The following is a 19,589-nucleotide window of genomic DNA, read 5'->3' on the forward strand; positions in this document are numbered from 1 at the left end:
CCCCTTTTTGCTGGTTAAATGGAATTTGTTTGACCTCTATTCTTGCTTGTAAATGCTTCTCTATTGTGAATCAATTTGACTATAGCTTACTATTGTGGAAAATCCGTTTAAGGGCAGCCTTCAATAGATCAAAGTTTTAATTAATTTCCCTTACATTGATACATTTCATGATCGTTACATGTTAAAAAAATATGGAAGATATCATCTCTGCGTACAAATAAGAAATTTTTAAGTCTCATCTCTGGAAGACCTAATTCGCTAGGATTTTGGCTTGGGGCTTTGCTGGATTCAGTGTTTAGGATGTTGACACTCTGGATTAGACTGCAGAAGTGGAGGCAGTATTCGTCAAGTTATGTTATGGCGACATAAGAAGAAATATCTCAGTTTACCAGTTTGTGACATCATCTGGTGTAGTAACAATTCCATTGACTAGCCTGTCTCACTGTATCACTGTCTGATTCCAACTCCTAAGCAAGGTAGGTAGTCATTATTAATGTTTTGCTTATAATTTGGGTATTTAAAGGTCAAGGGCAAAGTTATATTAGCTGACTCAAAAGAAGAAAATTAATTGATTTAGACCTTTTTGCTTCAGTACTGAGCAATGTCCAGAACTCTGTTCTAGTAAATCTAGTTCCACTAAGTACTTACTTTTAGCCTTTTCTACTGCATAAACTGAGCTATGTGAAGCCATTATTTGTTTGAACTATTTCCCCTTGACTTAAATTGAACATGTACATGTTTTAGCGTATTCAGCTGTTTCATGTGCTGCTCAATTCCTGACTATTTCAAAGTATTTATAAGTCAGTTGATGACTTATTCCTGTGCCTCTCTCTTGGTCTTCCCATAATCTTATGGTGTTTAATATTTATGATGACTCATCGGTTGTCCTGTTTTGAAGCCTGTTGATCTGACAAAATATTATGATTATTTTGATTTGTTAATTGATTTTTTGTAAGAGAAACTCTTCCACATGATTCATGATTAAGGTACTATAATCTGGAAATTATGTGGGTACATGTGTTCTACTTGCATGTTTCTGGTTTCTGTTCTATCACAATGCAATATCTTTTGGAGTATAGTTCTTGAAAGTTGGTTGGCTGGCTTGACAATGTTAACACTGATACTAGTCTGACAAACAACTCGATCAGACTTTAATATTGTGGTACTGTTGTAACAAGTGTTCTATTACTCATTAGAACACCCTTGAACTCTTCCATGCTGTATATCTATTTAGAAAGCATGGTTGGTCAGCACTTGTTTAGACTTGGTTTAAACCTTCTATTGCATGTAGAATGTTACTTAGGAAAGGGAATGAATTTTTTTTCCTTTTTTTTCTTTTGCTTTTCAGTCTAATTGGCCCACAGCCATTGTATAATCATCACATAATCGATGAAAAATGATATGTAATTTTGTATATTTTTGAACTGAGAAAGATATGGAACCTGACTTTAACTAGTATTAGGAGGTTGTTTTCCTTTGAAACAGGAAAATGATGTTTTATGTGGATCCTCCTAAGACTGAAGTAAATTTTATTTTAAACTTGTTTTTCTCTTGTGTAACCTACTAACCTCCTCTTGCCTCCAACTAAATCACTAATTAGACAACTTAAATTAATTTGAGTAGAAAAGCTTATCAAGTCTGGCATTACTTCCACCACCAGTTAACACTTGGGTTAATCATTTGGGTGATGTTGAGTCACTTCTCTACTGACATTTTGTGGTTATATTGTATTTTTCTTCATTTTAATGTGTTCTCGCTTACCATGCAGTGAATCAGGAGATTCAGAGGACGGTGATGATGGAAGTTCATCTTGTATGTGTATCATCCAATGATCCTACGACGAATATCTGTGATTTTTTTTTGTTGAGAAAGGAACAACTAGCTATTAATATTCAGTTCATGTGAATAGAAGCTCAATTGCTCCCGTGGTGTTTCCTCTTTCTCTGGATGTAGCTCCATATGAGTTGCGTAACTTATCAAGCATCATACATCATCTTTGGACTATCATGCCTAGCATAAGCAAATTATGTACTTATGCCTCAGCAGCAAGCAGTGATCTTCTTGAAATGTAGCAACCTGTTAGATTTAGTCGAACTTAGTCTTTATATTTCTTTTGGTTGATCTTCAGCAGAATTACAGTTGAAGCCAATCGAAGTAGAGAGTTACCATCCTGTTCTTTAGCCATTTGTGTGATCTGTTATTGTAGTGTGCAGATAGCTTATCACTTATCATTTCCGGGCTTCCATTATTTGTATTAGAGTTCATTAATCTCCAATAAATGATAACCAGAAAGCCTTTATCTTCTAGTAACTCTTTTTTTCCTCTACCATTGACACATGGTAATTTTGCATGAACATCATTAAGTGCAGATGCAGTCTTTGTAATGATGTTTGTTAGACTTAATGGTTTCATATATCTCAGTGAAACCAACAGATATTTATTTGCAGTCCCTCAGAGTTGGTATGGAATAAGAAGATGAACAGTAGATGACTACAATATTTGTTTTCCACAAGAAGTTGCTGAATTGACACGGCAAACTCCTATGAATTATGTTTGACCTCTCCTAACCCTGTGATAATTAGGCCTGTGCTGCCGCTTTGGAGATGGACAGAGAAATCCAGTGTAGTATGAGGCAGTAACTGCCACAAGGAGGCCTGACAGATAGCCACACAACATTGCTTCCCATGTATACCATGGCTCGCCATCCTCATCTTCCCTGGACTGGGGATCTTTATCATTTGTTGCTGTTAAGTAGCATGGGATTTCAATCTGGAAGCCGCACAGCCCACTGTTATTCACATAGGAATTTGGATCAGTCATCGTCAACATCTGACCGCCTGCAGGAATCTGGCCAACGATTACTGACATCAAAGGTAGTCAGTTGATTAAGATTCACAAATGTTTGAGGTATGTTGCCGTTAAGCTTGTTATGTGACAAATCCAAGCTTTCCAGGTTTTTTAGTCCGTCAAGGCTAGCAGGTATCTCCCCTTCAAGTTCATTGTATGAGATGTTGAGCAGCTGCAGACCTTGGAGATCACTTAGAGTAGTCGGTATTTCACCAGATAGTTTGTTGCCTGATATGTCTAGGTAGGTGTAGATGCCAATGCTCTTGCGTGCCAAACTTCGCAGGGATCCCTATCGGTTCACGATAACATCACTGAGATCAATTAAGAAGGTGAAGAGATCAGAGATTGTGAAGTATGTGGTGGGTGTGTTGATCATTCCATTGAGCCTTCCCAGCTCTGTTGGAATACTCCTGCTGAAATTGTTGCCAGAGAGATCAAGGATTTGGAGCATTGTAAGGTTAGATAAAGCATGAGGTATGGACCCATCGAGTCGATTGTTCCTCAGGTTTAGAACATGGAGAGATGAGATCTCAGTGAGAGACTCCGGCAGCTCGCCAGTGATGTAGTTGTTGTGGAGGTCAAGGTGTTCGAGGAAGCTCATGGAGGTTAAATTCTCAGGCAGCCATCCAGTGAACTTGTTTCCACCGAGCACGAGCCTTCTGATCTGTGGGCCAAAGCTCACCGGAATGGAACCGCTGAAATTGTTGTCAGAGAGATCAACGTAAGCAAGAAATGTGTCCGGGCTAAACTCTGGGAACTTGTCGCCGGATAAGTTGTTGTTCCATAAGTCCATCATCAAGAGGCGACCTATGTTGGTGATGGATGCAGGCAACGGACCGGAAAGATTGTTATCACTCAGCAGAAGGATCATTACAGCAGCTGCATTGCCGATGTTTTTGGGCAACTCTCCACTTAAATTGTTTCTGGAGAGATCGAGAACCGCGAGATTCCTTGAATCAAACAGGCTTGGGGGAAGTGGAAGTGGACCAGTGAGCATGTTATCAGAAATAATGATGCTTCCAATCTCTGCATCAGCAGGCCACTGTGGGATGCCTCCAGTGAGTTGGTTCTCACTTAGATCCAGGAAATCGAGGTTCTTCTGCTCTGAAAGCCATGCGGGTATCTCTCCAACCATGCCACAAGCCCTCAGGGACAGCCGGGATAGAAAGCATTTAGGAGTTACCTCTGCACTGTTGCTCCAAGAGATCGGGGGTTTCCTCCGAGATACAGCTTGTTCAACCTCTTGAGATGAAACAATGATGGTGGAATCACTCCAGTGAGGGAATTGCTGTCCAGCTGAAGAGCCTCAAGATCTTCCGACTCAATTATGGACGACGGAAGACCCCCTGTGAGATTGTTTTGCCTCACGGATAAAATGGAGAGGTTGTACAAGGCCCCGATCTCCTCAGGAATGACTGAAGAAAGAGAATTATTACCCAAGTCCAGGACTTGCAGATCTTTAAGTTGTAATATGGATGCAGGGATCTCCCCATTGAATTGGTTCTGACGGAGAGACAAGGACTGCAACATTGATAGCTTACCTATCTCAGGAGGGATGCTTCCACTGAGATAGTTCTCATCCAAGCTTAGGACCTCCAAGTTTACAAGATGGGAAATATCACTGCTGAGGATCCCGGTAAGCGAGTTACTGCCCAAGTCCAGATATTGAAGGCTTCTCAACTTGAAAATCTCAGTAGGAATGGAGCCATTGAGTGCATTGGAGCTCATATCCAGGTAAGTCAAGCTTATCAGATCAGCAAGGCCATCTGATGGTATCTCTCCTTGGATAGAATTATCCGAGACATCGATGAAAGTTAGCGTCTTTCTTCTAAAGAGAGGGGACAGAGCCATGGAGGGTGCATAATATTGCAGCGGAACTAGCGCCGTAGTTGGCCGGGAAGGCGATCGGAGATCACACCTAACCCCCTCCCACGCACAGCAGTCGGTGGTGTTCCACGAGTCGAAATAACCAAAGAAAGGCATCTCTGAGGAGGAATTCTTTGTGGGTTTTCCTATGACATAGGATTTGAATTGGAGGAGAGCCTTCTTGTGATCCACGGGACACGACAGAGAGAAGTAGTGCGAGAGAACAACGAGGAAGAACAAGAAGGAACTTCCCAGTGTTCTACCTGCAATGGCCATTTGCTCGCCTGGGCTCTTTGGAATTGCCACAAGTGAGTAGCGAAATTTAAGCTCAAATGTTTTGCAGCGGGGAGTTGAAGACTTTCTTGGGTCAACCAGTCAACATGCATCGGAAAGAATTGTAGTGGAGTTGGATTGACTTAGAATTTGGGGGACTTTACTGAGTGGCATTTTGACCACCTTGCTTGTTAGGCTCTGCGCAGGTTTTTTATCGTCTTGCATTTTAGGCTCTCTATCAAAGTGCAGCCAACTATCTGTGCAGTTCTTCGCTCCATTGCCGGTCTTCGGCTAGAAGGGCGGCTTGAGAAGCCAACGACATGCGCCCTAGTCGACAATTGTCTTAAGGCTCGATCTAAACTTAGGATTTCAGTCAGTATCAAGATGTCCCTCCCTACAAATATGTGTGAAATTTACAAATATCAAAAGAAGCAAGTGAGAGACAAACAATCCAAGATAACTGATTTAGATATGCCAAGGATAGGAGGTTTCTTTGGGCAGGATTTTGGACCAGCTTGAGTGGGTCCGACTCAGGAACGTCCTTGTCATGGTCCTTAGCAAGTGTTAAGAAAGATTTACTGGATCCAGCTCTAGCAGCAGATCCTCTGTAGCTCCCGACTGCTGGAATTGGCTGCCAAACTAGTTGACGCTTGTTGTTGTTGGACATTATCGCCCGTAATTCATGCGACTTTCTTTCAATATCGCACCAAGGAAAATTCCTAGCAGTACCTGGTCGTCTGGAAAGCTTTGTGATTGTTGCCTAATTCTTTGAAAGTGGTAAGTAGATGGTCCACAAAATGTTAAGACTTTTGTACTTAACCTTTGGATTCTTCTGGTAAACCTTCTCTAGAAATCCCTATTAATTGTCTACTTATTCCTTACAGCCTAATGCTTTCATGTCATTTGTGCATTGGAATCCGTTATCGGTAGAAAGTAAGTAACACGGCCATATTGGATGTTACTAATGTTCAACCTTTAGCTTGATAGACTTAATCACTATGAAATGTCCCATTCGATACTATGCTTTCTTTGTGGAATATTATCATTCAATACATTCTTAGATATACCTATAGTATAATAGTTGGTAGTCATGGTCTGCAATTAGTACCATGAATCTTTGCTTATCATATTTCTGGCGAAGTAATAACATTGGATTTCCACTTGATATCTCCAACAAACTTACTTCGTGTGTTCTTGGAAGATACAGTCCATTTGGTTGCATGGAATAAAAGGAATTGTTTTGTGAAATAAACCCATCGTTTATCCCAGAAAAATGAAATAAACAGGTATTAAATGGCTGGGATTTAAAAAAAAATTGCGATAAACCATGTTTAATATATATATATATATATATATATATATATATTAAATCTCAGGTCTTATGTGTGATAAACCCTGTTAAAGGGGTGAGTTATCCCCTTTTGATAAATGATAACTTTGCCCCCTCTTAAACCTTTCTCTAAATCTCTGCTATTTATAGTGATGTTTTATGCCGCATTTTGAAGGTTAAATTTATGTCGAATATTTTAATATTATAAGACTATAATATAATTAATTATATTGTATAATATGTATGTAGTGAAAATGTTCTAATATAGAATGTCTATTTGTAGTGCTATTTGTAATTGTATCTATATTATATAGATTATTTTTTGGGCATAGATTTTAATCATGAGTAAGTAATATCATATATAGTTGTTAAAATAAAATTATAAATATCTATTTACATTAAACAAAGGAAAGGGCAATAAGATCATTTTGATTGTTTTTATTCCTTATTTCAATTAACACAATTACATATTATTTTTATCCCATACACTATAATTCCATTTTGTTGTGATTTCCTTGTTAGTATGGGAAACAACTTTACATATTATCTCACTTTAATACATAAAATAGCGGTAGGCTTTTTATAGTGTATTATTGATATATAATTAAAATATTCTACGTGACAGTACTTGATAAGTACAAATGTAATATATAGAGAGAATTAAAGTACAGTACTTCATTGTAGGAGTAAAAATTTAACAGAAAAGACTGAAAGCATTTTAATTCCTTATCAATAAATTGTAACTTCTTAGAAGCACGGTTAGATGATATCAGCACATATATATGTATATGACGAAACATAGACGTACCACAGAGGCAAAACAATGTATGGCCCAGGGATTGCCAAAGACGAGAAAAGATTCCAATTCACTGAAGGTTTTATCGTCGTTTTAGCCACGAGGAGGATTACCATAGGAACACATCATCTCCCTTGTTTCCAAGAAGTTTCAGCAATTATTCTAAGCAACTTCTCACATAATAAACCCCCCACTCTATCCATACTTCTCCTATTATAGTTTTTCTCTAAGGGAGTCAACATCTATGGCTTCATCCTCACAGCCCACCACACTGTATGCCCTCTCTCTCTCTCTCTCTCTCTCTCTCTCTCTCTCTCTCTCTCTCTCTATTTAAGCTAGTATTGAGTTACTACTATATATGAAGTGCTGTAACATGGTAGAGATGTACATGGTTCTCCTCTCTTGGAATTTGTTATTAAAGAGCATTTATTCTATGATCAGTACTATATATTTACAAATCCTTGTGCTAGTTGTAGGGAAGAGAAAGAGGAAAACATTGGAGAGCAGCTGCATGTAAATGTTAGCAGCCAGTTGGTGACACCAGAAGATGGATATGAATGGAAGAAATATGGCCAGAAATATATCAGAAACATTCAAAAGATAAGGTAAATACTTGCTATCTGCTAAGTTTCTTTCATGCAATTTAATACAGGCCAGTATCATGCATCTTAATATATCTTTCTTCTTCTTCTTCTTCTTCTTCTTCTTCTTCTTCTTCTTCTTCTTCTTCGTTTAGGAGCTACTTCAAGTGCAGGAACAAGAGATGCAATGCCAAGAAGAGGGTGGAGTGGCATCCTTTAGACCCTAATAACATGAGGATCATCTACGACGGCACGCACGATCACGGGTCTCGATCGGATCTGGCTCAGAGATCAGGCTCCATGGCTAACCAGTATGATCTTTCCAATCAAATGTTTGGCCAATTTAGTGACCCTTATTAGATCACCTCAAAGAGCTATTACTAAGGCATGCAGTCACTTGTATTGTGTGCTTGTTGTAACCGCTGAATTGAGTTCTTGTGTGGATTATTCTCAAGCAAATTGAATTAGTCTTTGCGTTATATAAGTGCATACCATATAGAGTAAGCTCACTGTCCCTAACATGGCATATGAACAACCCCAGTTAAATCCATTGCTGCTTATGGTACAGCACAACATGGTTGACATAACTTGGAATTTATGTCCTTGGTTGATATATATATATATGTGTGTGTGTGTGTGTGTGTGTGTGTGTGTGTGGAGAAGTAATAGTACATGGTAATAAGATTTCTTTCTAGCTTCTCAAGTTATATGATGAGGCCTTTTAATTATATATGACAAGAGAATATAAATAGAATGTGGATCACTATTCATCATTTTAGTAGTATTCATTACACACTTCTTTGAAATAATTAAAACGTGCCAATATAGTGTGTGTTAATATCTACCAACCACTCTGACAGGGTTAATAAATAAAAATGCCTACATATGAAATATTAGTTAACTACACATCAAACTCTCATGTGAAGGTTTATGCAATCTTCGTCGCCAGTTGCTCATTGATAAGAGAGAGGAGAGAGTTATTCGTGAATAAGACCACATATCGAGGAATAGCAACAAAATGCTCGACCTCTTTTTGATAGAGATATAATCTAAATTCTTTCTTTTTTCTCGTCAATTGTCATGACTTATCCTTGATCTAAAGTCTCGTACAAAACTTTGACCATGAATAAAGAATAACATCCCAGAATGCAGGTTACAGCTCTCCCTTATGTACAGTATATCTCTGTCTCGGTTGATTTATTCCTGAAGAACTGGAACTAGAATTTTATAATTTCGAATAATAATAGAGTTAAGCACATTAAAAAAAATCCACAGAACCCTCACTGTGAAAATAAAAAAGAGAAAATATTTAATAACAAATAAGTGGAAACGCTATTTTTCTCCAAACGTATTATAGCAGCAGACTTTTGCCAAATAAAAAAGCTACTTTTTAAATTTTCTTTAAGGAAATTACTTTCACCAAAAGAAATATATGAGCTCGCTCTCTATTAATAACTTATATCGATATAGAACAACTATTTCTTTACATTAATAAAACATTTTTTTTAAAAATATTTCTATTAAATCGATTTTCCAGATAGTAATAATGTTATAAATACGGCGCTTACATGGCATAGATAAATAGTTTGAAAACTACGGCAAAGAGATATAATTTTTATTTAGATAGGTTAAAACTCGCCAAAAAAATTGTGTACCTTTTCCAAAAAGGTGCCGTTGAATCTGGACGAGTTACTGGAGATGTCCAGTGCGAGCCGGCTGGTTATATACCTTACGAATGCAACGGCGGTAAGAGAATGAGAACTGGAGAGATCCCGTCACTGGAGAGGTCGAAGTCACGCAACCTTCCTTTTTTACTCACTTGCCTAAGCTTTCTTCCCTCCTCTTTCTCTCTCGCGTGGCGGCTATCCTAACTCCTCTCTCTCCTAGGGTTTTTTTTGTTGTTGTTGTTGTTGTCTCTCTCTCTCTCTCTCTCTCCCTCTCTTCCTCCTTTTCTCTACTCCCCTCTGTCCTAGGCTTAGGGTTTGAGCAGCCGCCACCGGAACCTCCGCCATCCGCACCACTACCTCAAGATCCGATCATGGCTACTGTCGCTGCTGCGGCTGACCGTATCCTTGGATCTTACTGCTGCTCTTTTGATTCGTTTATTACCGTTTTTTAAGTTTACATGATCTGTGTGTTGGAAAACATTAGCGTTTTCGTTTCTTCTATTTTTTTAGAGGTTTGTTCTGTATTTTTGGGGTTTTGGTGGGGTTTGCACTTGGATCGGGAGTTTTAAAGTGTACTTAGCAGAGCTCTGTGCTTCCTAGTGTTGTAAAGACGTCGACTTTAGTAACTTGAGCTGATCTGAATCGGCTTTCGAACTACATATTGATGCTATATTTGATTTCCCGCGTCGCGTTTTTGATGGATTACAACTCGTGCAAAGGTGCCTCTTTTATTCATTTTCCTGTTATTCTCATGCTTTAGTATTTGGGTTTCTTTTTCTTTTATTGATTTTGCTAATAGAAGAGAGACCGAGGTGTGTTTTCGATCTACGCCTTTCTTGTCCTTTTCCGAAATTGCTAATTTTTCATATGTTATCTTAATTCCAAGAAAGAACCTTTAGTTGTTGGGGTTTCTCAATATGTTTTTTTTTTGCTTGAGCTGGGATTCTTTTTTGTGATTCTTGATTTTGGTGATTCTCCTTAATGTTTTTATCATAGAAGCTACTGATTTACTGCAGAAGATGTCGCTGGATCCGAAGAGCAAAGCCCTTGATGCTCCAGAGGTTACTAAGAAGGTGATAATTTCTTCTTCCCACTCCTTTTTGATATACCATAAAACTGGAAGTAGTTTTCGGCTGTTACTGTACACTTATAAATTGACAAGGGTTGGTTGTTGGTGCTGATACTATGTCCTTTGAACAGCCTTCTGGTAATCAGTATGGAAATGCTGGTGCAGTTTCGAGCACAGCAGTTCCATCTTATGAGCGATCTGTGACTCCTTTACTTCAGGAGTATATGGATGCGAACGTTTGTTATCTACCAAGTGGGTACCCACCTTCCACTTATTACTATGGAGGTAAGCTTAAATTGTTTTAATTATGTGGCTTAAAATTCTGTCCTACTACTGTAGTGTTAAGTTTATCTTGTGATTTAGATTGTTTGATATTGCTTGCTCGTAGTTGTCTTTAGCTAACAATAGTTTAGGCAGGTTTTGTGGTCGTTAAGAATTCAAAAATCGTTCTTTCTGTTAAAACGTTTTCTATTTTAATTGGTTAAACTTCAGGTTATGATGGATCGGCAAATGAGTGGGAGGATTACTCCAGATATGTGAATCATGAGGGAGTGGAGATGCCTTCACCTGTAAGTTATCTCCATGATGCTTATTTTCTTTCAGGTGTTAGTTGTGCACTACATCAATGAATATGTCTGCCAATTTGTTTATGTATTTAAGAGCTCTACCTTTCCTTTTCTCTTTCTACATGATCTTCTAGGGAGTCTATGGGGAAATACATCATGGGTATGGTTATGCTCCATATGGTCCATATCCTTCTCCTGGTTCTCCAATTCCCACAATGCTGCATGATGGTCAGTTATATGGACCTCAAAATTTCCAGTTTCCAGCTCCATATTATCAGCCATCGACACACAGCAGTGCGCCATATACTCCAAACCAGGCTGCCTTGCAACAGAAAGGTTTTACCCCTGCTGCTGCTGATCAGGCTCCTATATCTGTAGAGGCAGCCAAAATGGGCTCAAATGGATCTATTAATGGAAATAAAAATGGAAAGAACGGATCAGCACCTCTCAAAGAGAGTAAACAGAATTCATTACCTTCAAGTGGCTCGTATACTAGAGGCGTTTTACCTGGTGGGCCTCCTCCTTGTTATCAGGACCCAAGATTTGGTTTTGATGGTATCCGATCGCCTGTTCAATGGTTTAATGGCCCTATGTTCCCTGATAGGCAACAGAGACCTACAACTAATACTGTTTCTTCAACAGTTTCACGTACTAGTAACAGTACACAAGCAAGAAATAAGAATCCCCGCGTTCCAACTCATTCAGTGGTATGTTAACTATCATATGTAACGAATGAGTAGTATCATGTGGCAAAGTAGTCTTTTTTAGTCATGTTGCTTGGCCTCTACGGTTGTATTCATCTAGTGCTTGGTCATATAAGTCTTAGGACTTGCCAGTTCTTTTCAAGAGTTATATGTTATCTTAATTTTTTATCTGGTGCATATGAAATTGCAAACTTATTTTTCCATTGAAGCAACATCTTAGATTGCTTGCTTATGACAAATAAAGTATGATGTCCTCAGTTTGTAATTTCTACTTAATCTTGTAAACATTTTATTTTCCTCCCAATTGGGACATTTTCTCTTAATAAAACTATTGTGTTCAATTTATTCTCAGGGATTGCAGAATCCCAGACCGATATCTGGGGTGGGCTCAGCAGCACCTGGAATCGTGAACAGGCTTTACCCAAGCAATCAAGTCTTTGGCCATAGCGGGAATTTGCTTAGACCCTGCTTGGGGTTTGGATCAAATTTCTATGACTCCAGATTAAGCGGCCATTGGGGTGCACTTGCGGACAGTAGGTACAAGCCCCGGGGCCAGGGTAATGGGTTTTACGGCTATTGCAATGAGAACCTGGATGGTCTGAGTGAGCTGAACAGAGGACCAAGATCTGGGCGCTCCAAAAACCACAAGAGCTTTGGTTCCACTATTGCAATCTCTGTGAAAGGACAGAACCCTCCTGCAGTTGGGAACATTGAGGATTCTAATGTAGATAAGGATCTTTATAACAGGTCAGATTTTGTGGAAAATCATACAGATGCTAAGTTTTTCATCATCAAATCATACAGCGAGGATGATATTCATAAAAGTATTAAGTATAGTGTTTGGGCTAGCACCCCTAACGGGAATAAGAAGCTCGATTCTGCATATCAGGAAGCCAAGGAAAAGCTAGGCAGTTGCCCTGTATTCCTGTTTTTCTCTGTAAGTATAATGCTCCTTTATTTTCCAATAATTGTTTTTTTCTTCCCGTTGTTTTTTCTTTCATTTTGCATAATAATTTCTCAGCATTTTCCTCATTACTTTTTTCAGGTGAACACAAGTGGTCAGTTTGTTGGTGTTGCCGAAATGATGGGTCCTGTTGATTTTGATAAGACTTTGGATTACTGGCAACAAGACAAGTGGAATGGTTGTTTCGCTGTCAAGTGGCATATACTAAAAGATGTCCCCAACAACATGCTCAAGCATATCATCCTTGAGAACAATGAGAACAAACCAGTGACAAATAGTAGAGACACTCAGGAGGTGAGGAAACGCTAGAGAATTCTTTGGCCTTCTATGTTACAAGCCTTCTGATTGACCCTGAATTATACAAAATAAATTGGCATCTAGGTAGTTAGTCTGTGTAGGAAACTCTAAAGGATTTGATACTTGGACATGCACCCCAGATCTTTTCCCAGTTGCTTTTAGCTCCATTGACTTTAGAAATGTCAAGTTCATTGGTGCTATGTCTTTGTTGCTGTTGCAGGTGAAGCTTGAGCAAGGCCTTCAAGTGCTGAAGATCTTTAAGGATCATGTCTGCAAAACTTCTATTTTGGATGATTTTAGTTTTTATGATACTCGTCAGAAGATCATGCAAGACAGAAGAGTGAAACAACAGCAGCTTCAGAGAAAGGCATGATAAGATTTTTTTTTTCCTGCCAGTAGCTTAGATATGCAACTTGTTCCAGTAAGATTGGCCAGTTCAGATATTGCTCCCCTAAGTTGGCTTGAAAATTATTATATTTGCTGGAGATAAAGTCGATTATAACTTTATGTATTGTACATCTAATTTGTTCACTCTTTTCAGGTTCTGGACGGACTGTCTGTTGCTGATGAGAAAGACATCGATGGGGCAAATGGGAAGTCTAGGTCACAGAAGCCTCTGGAAGCAGTTACTCTTCTGAAGAAAGAACCTGTTCAAGTTGGATTTGGAGAACAAAATCTAGTGGAGGATAATGGCATAGTTGCAGTGACTAGTGCTGCCCCGAAGGATGCTAAACCAACAACTGAGAAACGAGCTGTTGCAAATGATGCTGCCAATGCTTAAGCTTTGTCCTCCTATCATTCAGCTGTAGCCATTGGTTCTCCCTGGGATCGGGCTTCCGACAGAGTTTCCTGCTTTTAATTGTTAGCTATGTATGAGAAGCTCACGTCAGGGGTGCCGAAGGCGGATTCTGATGGATGAGGCAGTTGAAGATCGTGAACTGAGTCGGGCTATTAATTTTCCCTTTTTCTTTTTCCCCACCTCAAGCTTTCCCCAAATGTTAGGAACTTGGTGTTTTAGGTTGTAGAAAGTTTTTAAGCTTTTGTATGTTTTCCTTGAGGTTAGAGATAAATTTTCTGGAGTCAAATACTTCGCTTGGCGGTGGTTTTTGAGAGGCTTTTTAGTTTTTATCTGCTTTTATGAGTGTTTGGCTTTCACTAGTGCTTTTATATATCTTTTGTTTTGTGATCGGCTGAGTTTGTTGGAGGCTTTTTATCTGCAAGTACCAGATGTTTGGAATGTTTGGAGGATGGGTTCAATAAGTCAAATTTGCCAATATATCAAACATATATGCAATTTGACTTATGTTTTTCTACGTCTAGTTGGGTTGTTCATGCACTGCTCTTTTTCTCATCATTTTTTTTAATACTAACTGCTCTAATCTGGAAAAGATGGAGCCTTTTTTGTAAGTTAATTAGAATTGCATTAAAAACAGGCAAGGTGCATATCTGAGTCATCCCAAAAAAGAGAGGACTTTATCAAAAAGTCTCTCTATAAATGTGATTAAAGTAACTTTTTTATAGTTAGCAGTGAGGTGTAGAATATCTTTTATGATGTTCCTTAGTGTTTGATCAAGTTTTGAATGTTCCTATGGCAGCATATCGAAGCGCCTTTCCTTAACAAAATAGAAGTAGAAAAGTTCATTAATTCATATATGCTCTACATAATTATGCTATGCTATGAGTATCCATATATGTGCCTCATATAATGCTGCTCAAAGGTGCATGCTTTGAACTCGACTGTTCAAAACTATTGTGCTTTGCTAGTTGGCTTTCCTCCATTGTCAAGTATAAATGGTCGTGAAATGAAATTGCCATTGCCACTGATTTGAAGAACATGAGATACTGTGCTAAAATAGCTTTGAAAGCGATCAAATGACTGTTACAGCTGTGCATTATTTTTGTTAAGAAATTAAAGTGTTCTCTGTACAAGTGTATCTCCTTGCGAACTGGATGTCAGCTGTAGGTATGTGTATATTATCAGGTGATTGTTACTTGACCTTGGGAATTATAAGATGCCAGCGGAGCGCTTGGAGTCTTCCTTGTGGTTATGTGATCTAACTCTGTCATATGTGAATTATTTATTTATTTATTTGAGAGGCTGAAAGTTAAATATTCTTTTCAACTCTCTTAATACATATACACTTAAGCTCACTAAGTTTTTTGTCAACAGTAAAATTTCATTCAGTTCATACTCCAAACTGCAGTGCCACTTCTCTAAGTTAACACATCGACTGAATTATTGAACATTTCCTCCCAACTTACTAAAGTTCGTAGTCAACTCATAAGTGATTCCACGTAGTTTCTTATTTAAGAGAGTAGTTGAATAACTTTTTATATATTTTTTTCATTTATTTGTATTTATATATATATATATATAGTTTTTTTTAAGGGAAAGTCTATAGGCATCTAATTTTATTAGCTCAAATACTTATACAACTATTATAACCTGATACACAAAGAAAGATGAGGAATAGGGTAATATTTTTTTAGCACAAGTGTTAACTTGTTATTACATTAAGTGTCACTACTAATAAACACAGTATCAAGCCCAAAGACATTATAACTGGCAGATTTGCAGACACAAAGACTTTAAGTTAGCATGTGAATTTATCGCGATCCAGTAGTTAAAGACACGTACACACATCCTAAGAGCAAAGCATGACTCCTCTCCATCTATCCTAAATGGCTAGAGAAGGGGAGAGGGAGGAGGACGCCGAAGGTAGTGCTGAAGGCTCATGCTCACCTGAAAAAGATTAGAGAAAAAAATAATCCTACTCTTTTTAGAGACTTTTAATAGCTCAATGACTTCATGCAAATAAAGCATAAAAATCCCGTAAATTTGGGCTTATTATTCTTGCCATGCATTCACTATCATATCTGAATTTAGCTAACACTCTCTAGTGTTCTTAGGTGCTTGCCTCGCCAAACTAGAACCCTCTTTTATGCCCACCAAACTTTGGCTATAGATTATCCCATCCTTCTAAGTGTAGGACACCTATCAAGCTAGTCATCAGAAAAAGAACAGCCACCAAACCTAAAGTAGTGGTAGCATGAGAATTTATCTCATTAATTTGTAGGATATCAAATCCCCAGCTAATGAGTAATGACCAAAGTGGAAGTCGAGTTGCTCTTCTCCAATCATAAAAGATGTTGAGATGGAGATATATCATTTTCCACAATAAGAGAAATTAGGGCGACATAAAAGGAACTACACTTGGAATATATTTTCTTTCAATACAACAAGATATTAGCTAAGTAATATTTACAGGACAATGTGCTATAAATTTGTAAATACATGAGTTATTTTCAAATTAAGAGCAGAGAGTATTTTTCTTGCACTTTTTAGCAGCAAAAATGATTGAGAATGTTGTGAGAAGAAGTAAGGAATTCATGTCCTGTTAAACTAGTTTTCTTAGACCCAAAAGAAAAAAAAGAACATTCAACTGTTTGGTGATAGATGGCAATAAGAAGAAAGAAAAAAGGAGAATAATGCAACAAATAAAATCCAAACTTGTTTTCCACAAGCCTTCAATTCTTTGATTTTGAGAACAGAGATTGTAGAAAAAACACAAGCAGCAACAATGAGAAATGCAAGCTTAAATCTCACTTTAACTTCGATAATAATCACATATTTGGAATTTACACAGCATTTATAAAGGAGAAGTGGTCATTTAATTGGCCCATTCAACTTTTGCATAGGGAGCACATGCTTGCAGGTAATAGAAACTAGACTGATCAGAGCTGCAGTCCTTTGAAAGCAACATGAAGCCCCAAATGAAGATGCTAAAGACTTCTCTTTCAGAGAAATAAAGACTAGCATTAATTAGAATGTCATACCTTCACAGTACTGGGATTGAAAAGTCTGCAGCACTTGGAATCGTAGAATCTATTCCTTATTCTCCAGTTCTTGGAGCTAAGAGCAGTCTCAGCAGCAGGACAAAGAAAAAATTTCTCAATTCTGAGTTCAATTAAGGCAACTTAATTCCTATTGGCATATGCACTGGATGGTTCCAAAATCCAAACAGACAGAGAAGAAAAAGGTAAGCAACTTTTTTAATTTCTAGTTTTATCCATGACAAGAACATTAACAACATTTTTATGTTCGGCTCATGAATGAAACAAACTGAGAACAAGTGATCTAATTTTTAGTATTACTTCTCAACTCCCAGTGGTAGCATTTGGCATTTAGAAGAAAAAAAATCAAATCTGACAATAAAAAGAAATGCCAAAGTTGACACTATCCATAACCTAGGATTACAAAAGACTTCCTTGAGACTTAGTTGTCTTCCTCAGACACTCATCTCACCATTTTAGGATTGATTACTATGAGTAACAAAGAATCACAAGTAAAAGAATAGTAAGTTACCAAACAAGACAAAACTTCAAGCACACAAGGAAATTGTGTAGAAAATATCCATATAGGCTAGGCTTCAACTAATAGAATGCTCAAAAGGAAACATTACACCACAATCTGGACTCCACTTTCCTATATAGCTATACTCTTCTTTTTACAGCACAAACCCGAAAAGAAAAAGAAAAAAACCCACTTAGTTGGAGTGGGAAGACAGTATGGCCGTCCTCATCTCCATGACCTTCTTGTGTGAGTTGGAGTGCTTGTAGCTCACAAAAGTGGGGCTCTTTGCTGGCCTGTACTCAGGAAGCAGCCTACCAGACTTGAACCTCACCCCACATGCATTGCACAGGGTCTTGGGTCCCAAAGGCCCTGCCCTCCACTGTGGCGTCTTGTGTGATAGGCAATGGGTGCATCTCCTAGGCTGCCCCAAACACCCATCTTTTCCAGTCTTCTCCTCTCCTCCTCCTCCTCCAACCAAAGAAAGTGTCGGTGTCTTATCAAACTCCTCATCCTTTTTAGGGAGGATTAGCTCGCTGTCAGCAAGCCAATAGGTTTGTTGCAAAAGGGGTGGATCAGAAGGGGCCAAAAGGAAGGAGTCTTCGATATTGTAGCCAGAGAGGCTCCTGGGGATAATCCTTCTTCTCTTGCTTCTGGGTTTGGCTGGGATGGCTGGGTCTTGGAAGGGGGTTTTTGGAATAGTTGGTGGGGTTTGGGGACTTGGGTTGGTGGTGGTGGTGGTGGTGGTCGGAATTGGGAGGGGCTGGATGTTGGAGTAATCAGTAGTTGCAGACAGGCAATCCTCTACATAAATGGAGAGCCACTCTAGGTTCATATCATCACCTCCCTCCTGCACGCAACGATGGGAACACGAACACAAATTTCACAAGGGCAATGCATAAGAAGAGGGGAATAATATCCAAAATTGCACCAGTTACTTACAGACAATTCCCCAAATTCTGGTAAAAACTAGTTACTTCCAAGTCCTATAGATTGTAAAAATTGCAACTTTTTTTTTCACCAATAGAGAAGTAAATGGAGGACAACCGACCAAAATCTTTATCAACTAGAAAGAAGAGAAATATACCCCAGGAATGAACTCTTCCAACGGAGAACTCGCTGAAGAAGGGGTAGACTCGGACTCCGGCATGAGAATACCACCGGAAACTGAAACATTGGTGTCCATGTCCAAGAAAGTAACTTTGGATGGCAACCAAAACCCACCAAGGAAAAGGTGAAAGGGGGACACAGAGAGAGAGAGAGAGAGTGCGATGGGTTGATTCTTGCGATGGGTTTTTAAGGAGAAGAAGAGGAGGGGGGGGAGAGTGAGGGAAGTATGTCAACAGCTGCCTCCCTCTATATGAAGGCAGGCATTTCTTTAAATATATTTTTTTTAATCTCCGTCTTCTTTTGTCGGCAGGAGCAACCCAAACGCTCCCATTCACACACACCCCACAACTCTCCCTCCAATTTATTTGTACACACGACCAAACTCTCTCTCTCTCTCTCTCTCTCTCTCTCTCTCTCTCTCTCTCTCTCTCTCTCGCTCCTTTCAAATTTTGAAACTTTTCTTTTTTTCAAATTTTGAAACTCGATGGAGGGTGTCTTCTAATCGTGAACTTTTGTTCATGTCATTTACTTTTTTTTTAATATAATTTTAACTTATCTGCAACTGCACAACAAATGTTAATTTTAATATATACAAAAAAAAATCAAAATGTGCTTCTTTAATCTCAAATTTTGTCACTTTTACAACAAAATAGTTCAATATTTATTAGTTTGAATAGAAAATTGACTCTTTTTCACATAGAAATTAGGAGCACGAATAAAATTTTAATAAAGCGCTTTAGAATTTGACATATTTACGAGGAGTAAACTGTATTTTTCGCAAACAATAATTAATTAATTAATTAATTAATTATTTGGGTCCCTCAGGATGTCTTGTCCTCTTATAAAGTTTTCATAAAGGCATAACTGTCATTCTATACCCTAACTAACATTATTATCTCTGCCATTTGAAAAACCGGACGTCTTAACTCTTACTAATATGCAATATTGGCAGTTTTGTTAGAAAAAAAAAGAAGTATCGAGTGAGAGAGGGAGAGAGCAACGGGCTTTTAGTAAAAACTAAGGGAAACTAATCTTTTAACAAATATAATAAAAGAGAGGAGCCAATTTGTAAAACATGTCAAAACTCAAGAGCTCGTTTGCAAAAGAGGCACAAAAACGAAAAATCTCGTGGAAAGTGGAACCCAATGTGACATGTACAGCACCAGAT

General features: G+C 38.3%; 2 protein-coding genes and 1 pseudogene across 2 annotated transcripts; 1 reads left to right on the top strand and 2 right to left on the bottom strand.

The window, feature by feature from the left end:
- Positions 1–2,421: 2,421 nt before the first annotated feature.
- On the bottom strand, positions 2,422–3,986 carry LOC140784757 (uncharacterized; annotated as a pseudogene).
- A 5,541-nt stretch (positions 3,987–9,527) lies between these two features.
- Positions 9,528–14,146, top strand: LOC140784190 (YTH domain-containing protein ECT4-like). The gene is made up of 9 exons (XM_073131441.1): positions 9,528–9,759; positions 10,357–10,433; positions 10,561–10,714; positions 10,922–10,998; positions 11,130–11,702; positions 12,052–12,636; positions 12,745–12,957; positions 13,181–13,327; positions 13,502–14,146. The coding sequence occupies exons 1-9, from the start codon at positions 9,732–9,734 to the stop codon at positions 13,739–13,741; spliced, it is 2,094 nt and encodes a 697-aa protein (XP_072987542.1). The 5' UTR covers positions 9,528–9,731; the 3' UTR covers positions 13,742–14,146.
- Positions 14,147–17,359: 3,213 nt separating this feature from the next.
- On the bottom strand, positions 17,360–18,890 carry LOC140785079 (GATA transcription factor 12-like). Its single transcript, XM_073132792.1, has 2 exons — positions 18,399–18,890; positions 17,360–18,161 (listed from the first exon to the last, which is right to left on the bottom strand). Exons 1-2 carry the CDS (start codon positions 18,495–18,497, stop codon positions 17,508–17,510), a joined length of 753 nt encoding a protein of 250 aa, XP_072988893.1. The 5' UTR covers positions 18,498–18,890; the 3' UTR covers positions 17,360–17,507.
- Positions 18,891–19,589: the final 699 nt, after the last annotated feature.

The sequence above is a fragment of the Typha latifolia genome, chromosome 3 (assembly GCF_019914945.1).
Source record: "Typha latifolia isolate L0001 chromosome 3, TyphaL0001v2, whole genome shotgun sequence".
Lineage (NCBI taxonomy): Eukaryota > Viridiplantae > Streptophyta > Magnoliopsida > Poales > Typhaceae > Typha > Typha latifolia.

What these genes read in the sequence shown, in the direction of transcription:
- LOC140785079 (XM_073132792.1), bottom strand. Translation starts at nt 18,497, where the DNA reads ATGGACACCAATGTTTCAGTTTCCGGTGGTATTCTCATGCCGGAGTCC. An exon ending in TGGAAGAGTTCATTCCTGGG is followed by an intron (nt 18,162 to 18,398) that starts GTATATTTCTCT and finishes CGTTGCGTGCAG; the next exon opens with GAGGGAGGTGATGATATGAA.
- LOC140784190 (XM_073131441.1), top strand. Translation starts at nt 9,732, where the DNA reads ATGGCTACTGTCGCTGCTGCGGCTGACC. An exon ending in TGTCGCTGCTGCGGCTGACC is followed by an intron (nt 9,760 to 10,356) that starts GTATCCTTGGAT and finishes TTTTTATCATAG; the next exon opens with AAGCTACTGATTTACTGCAG. An exon ending in CTCCAGAGGTTACTAAGAAG is followed by an intron (nt 10,434 to 10,560) that starts GTGATAATTTCT and finishes TCCTTTGAACAG; the next exon opens with CCTTCTGGTAATCAGTATGG.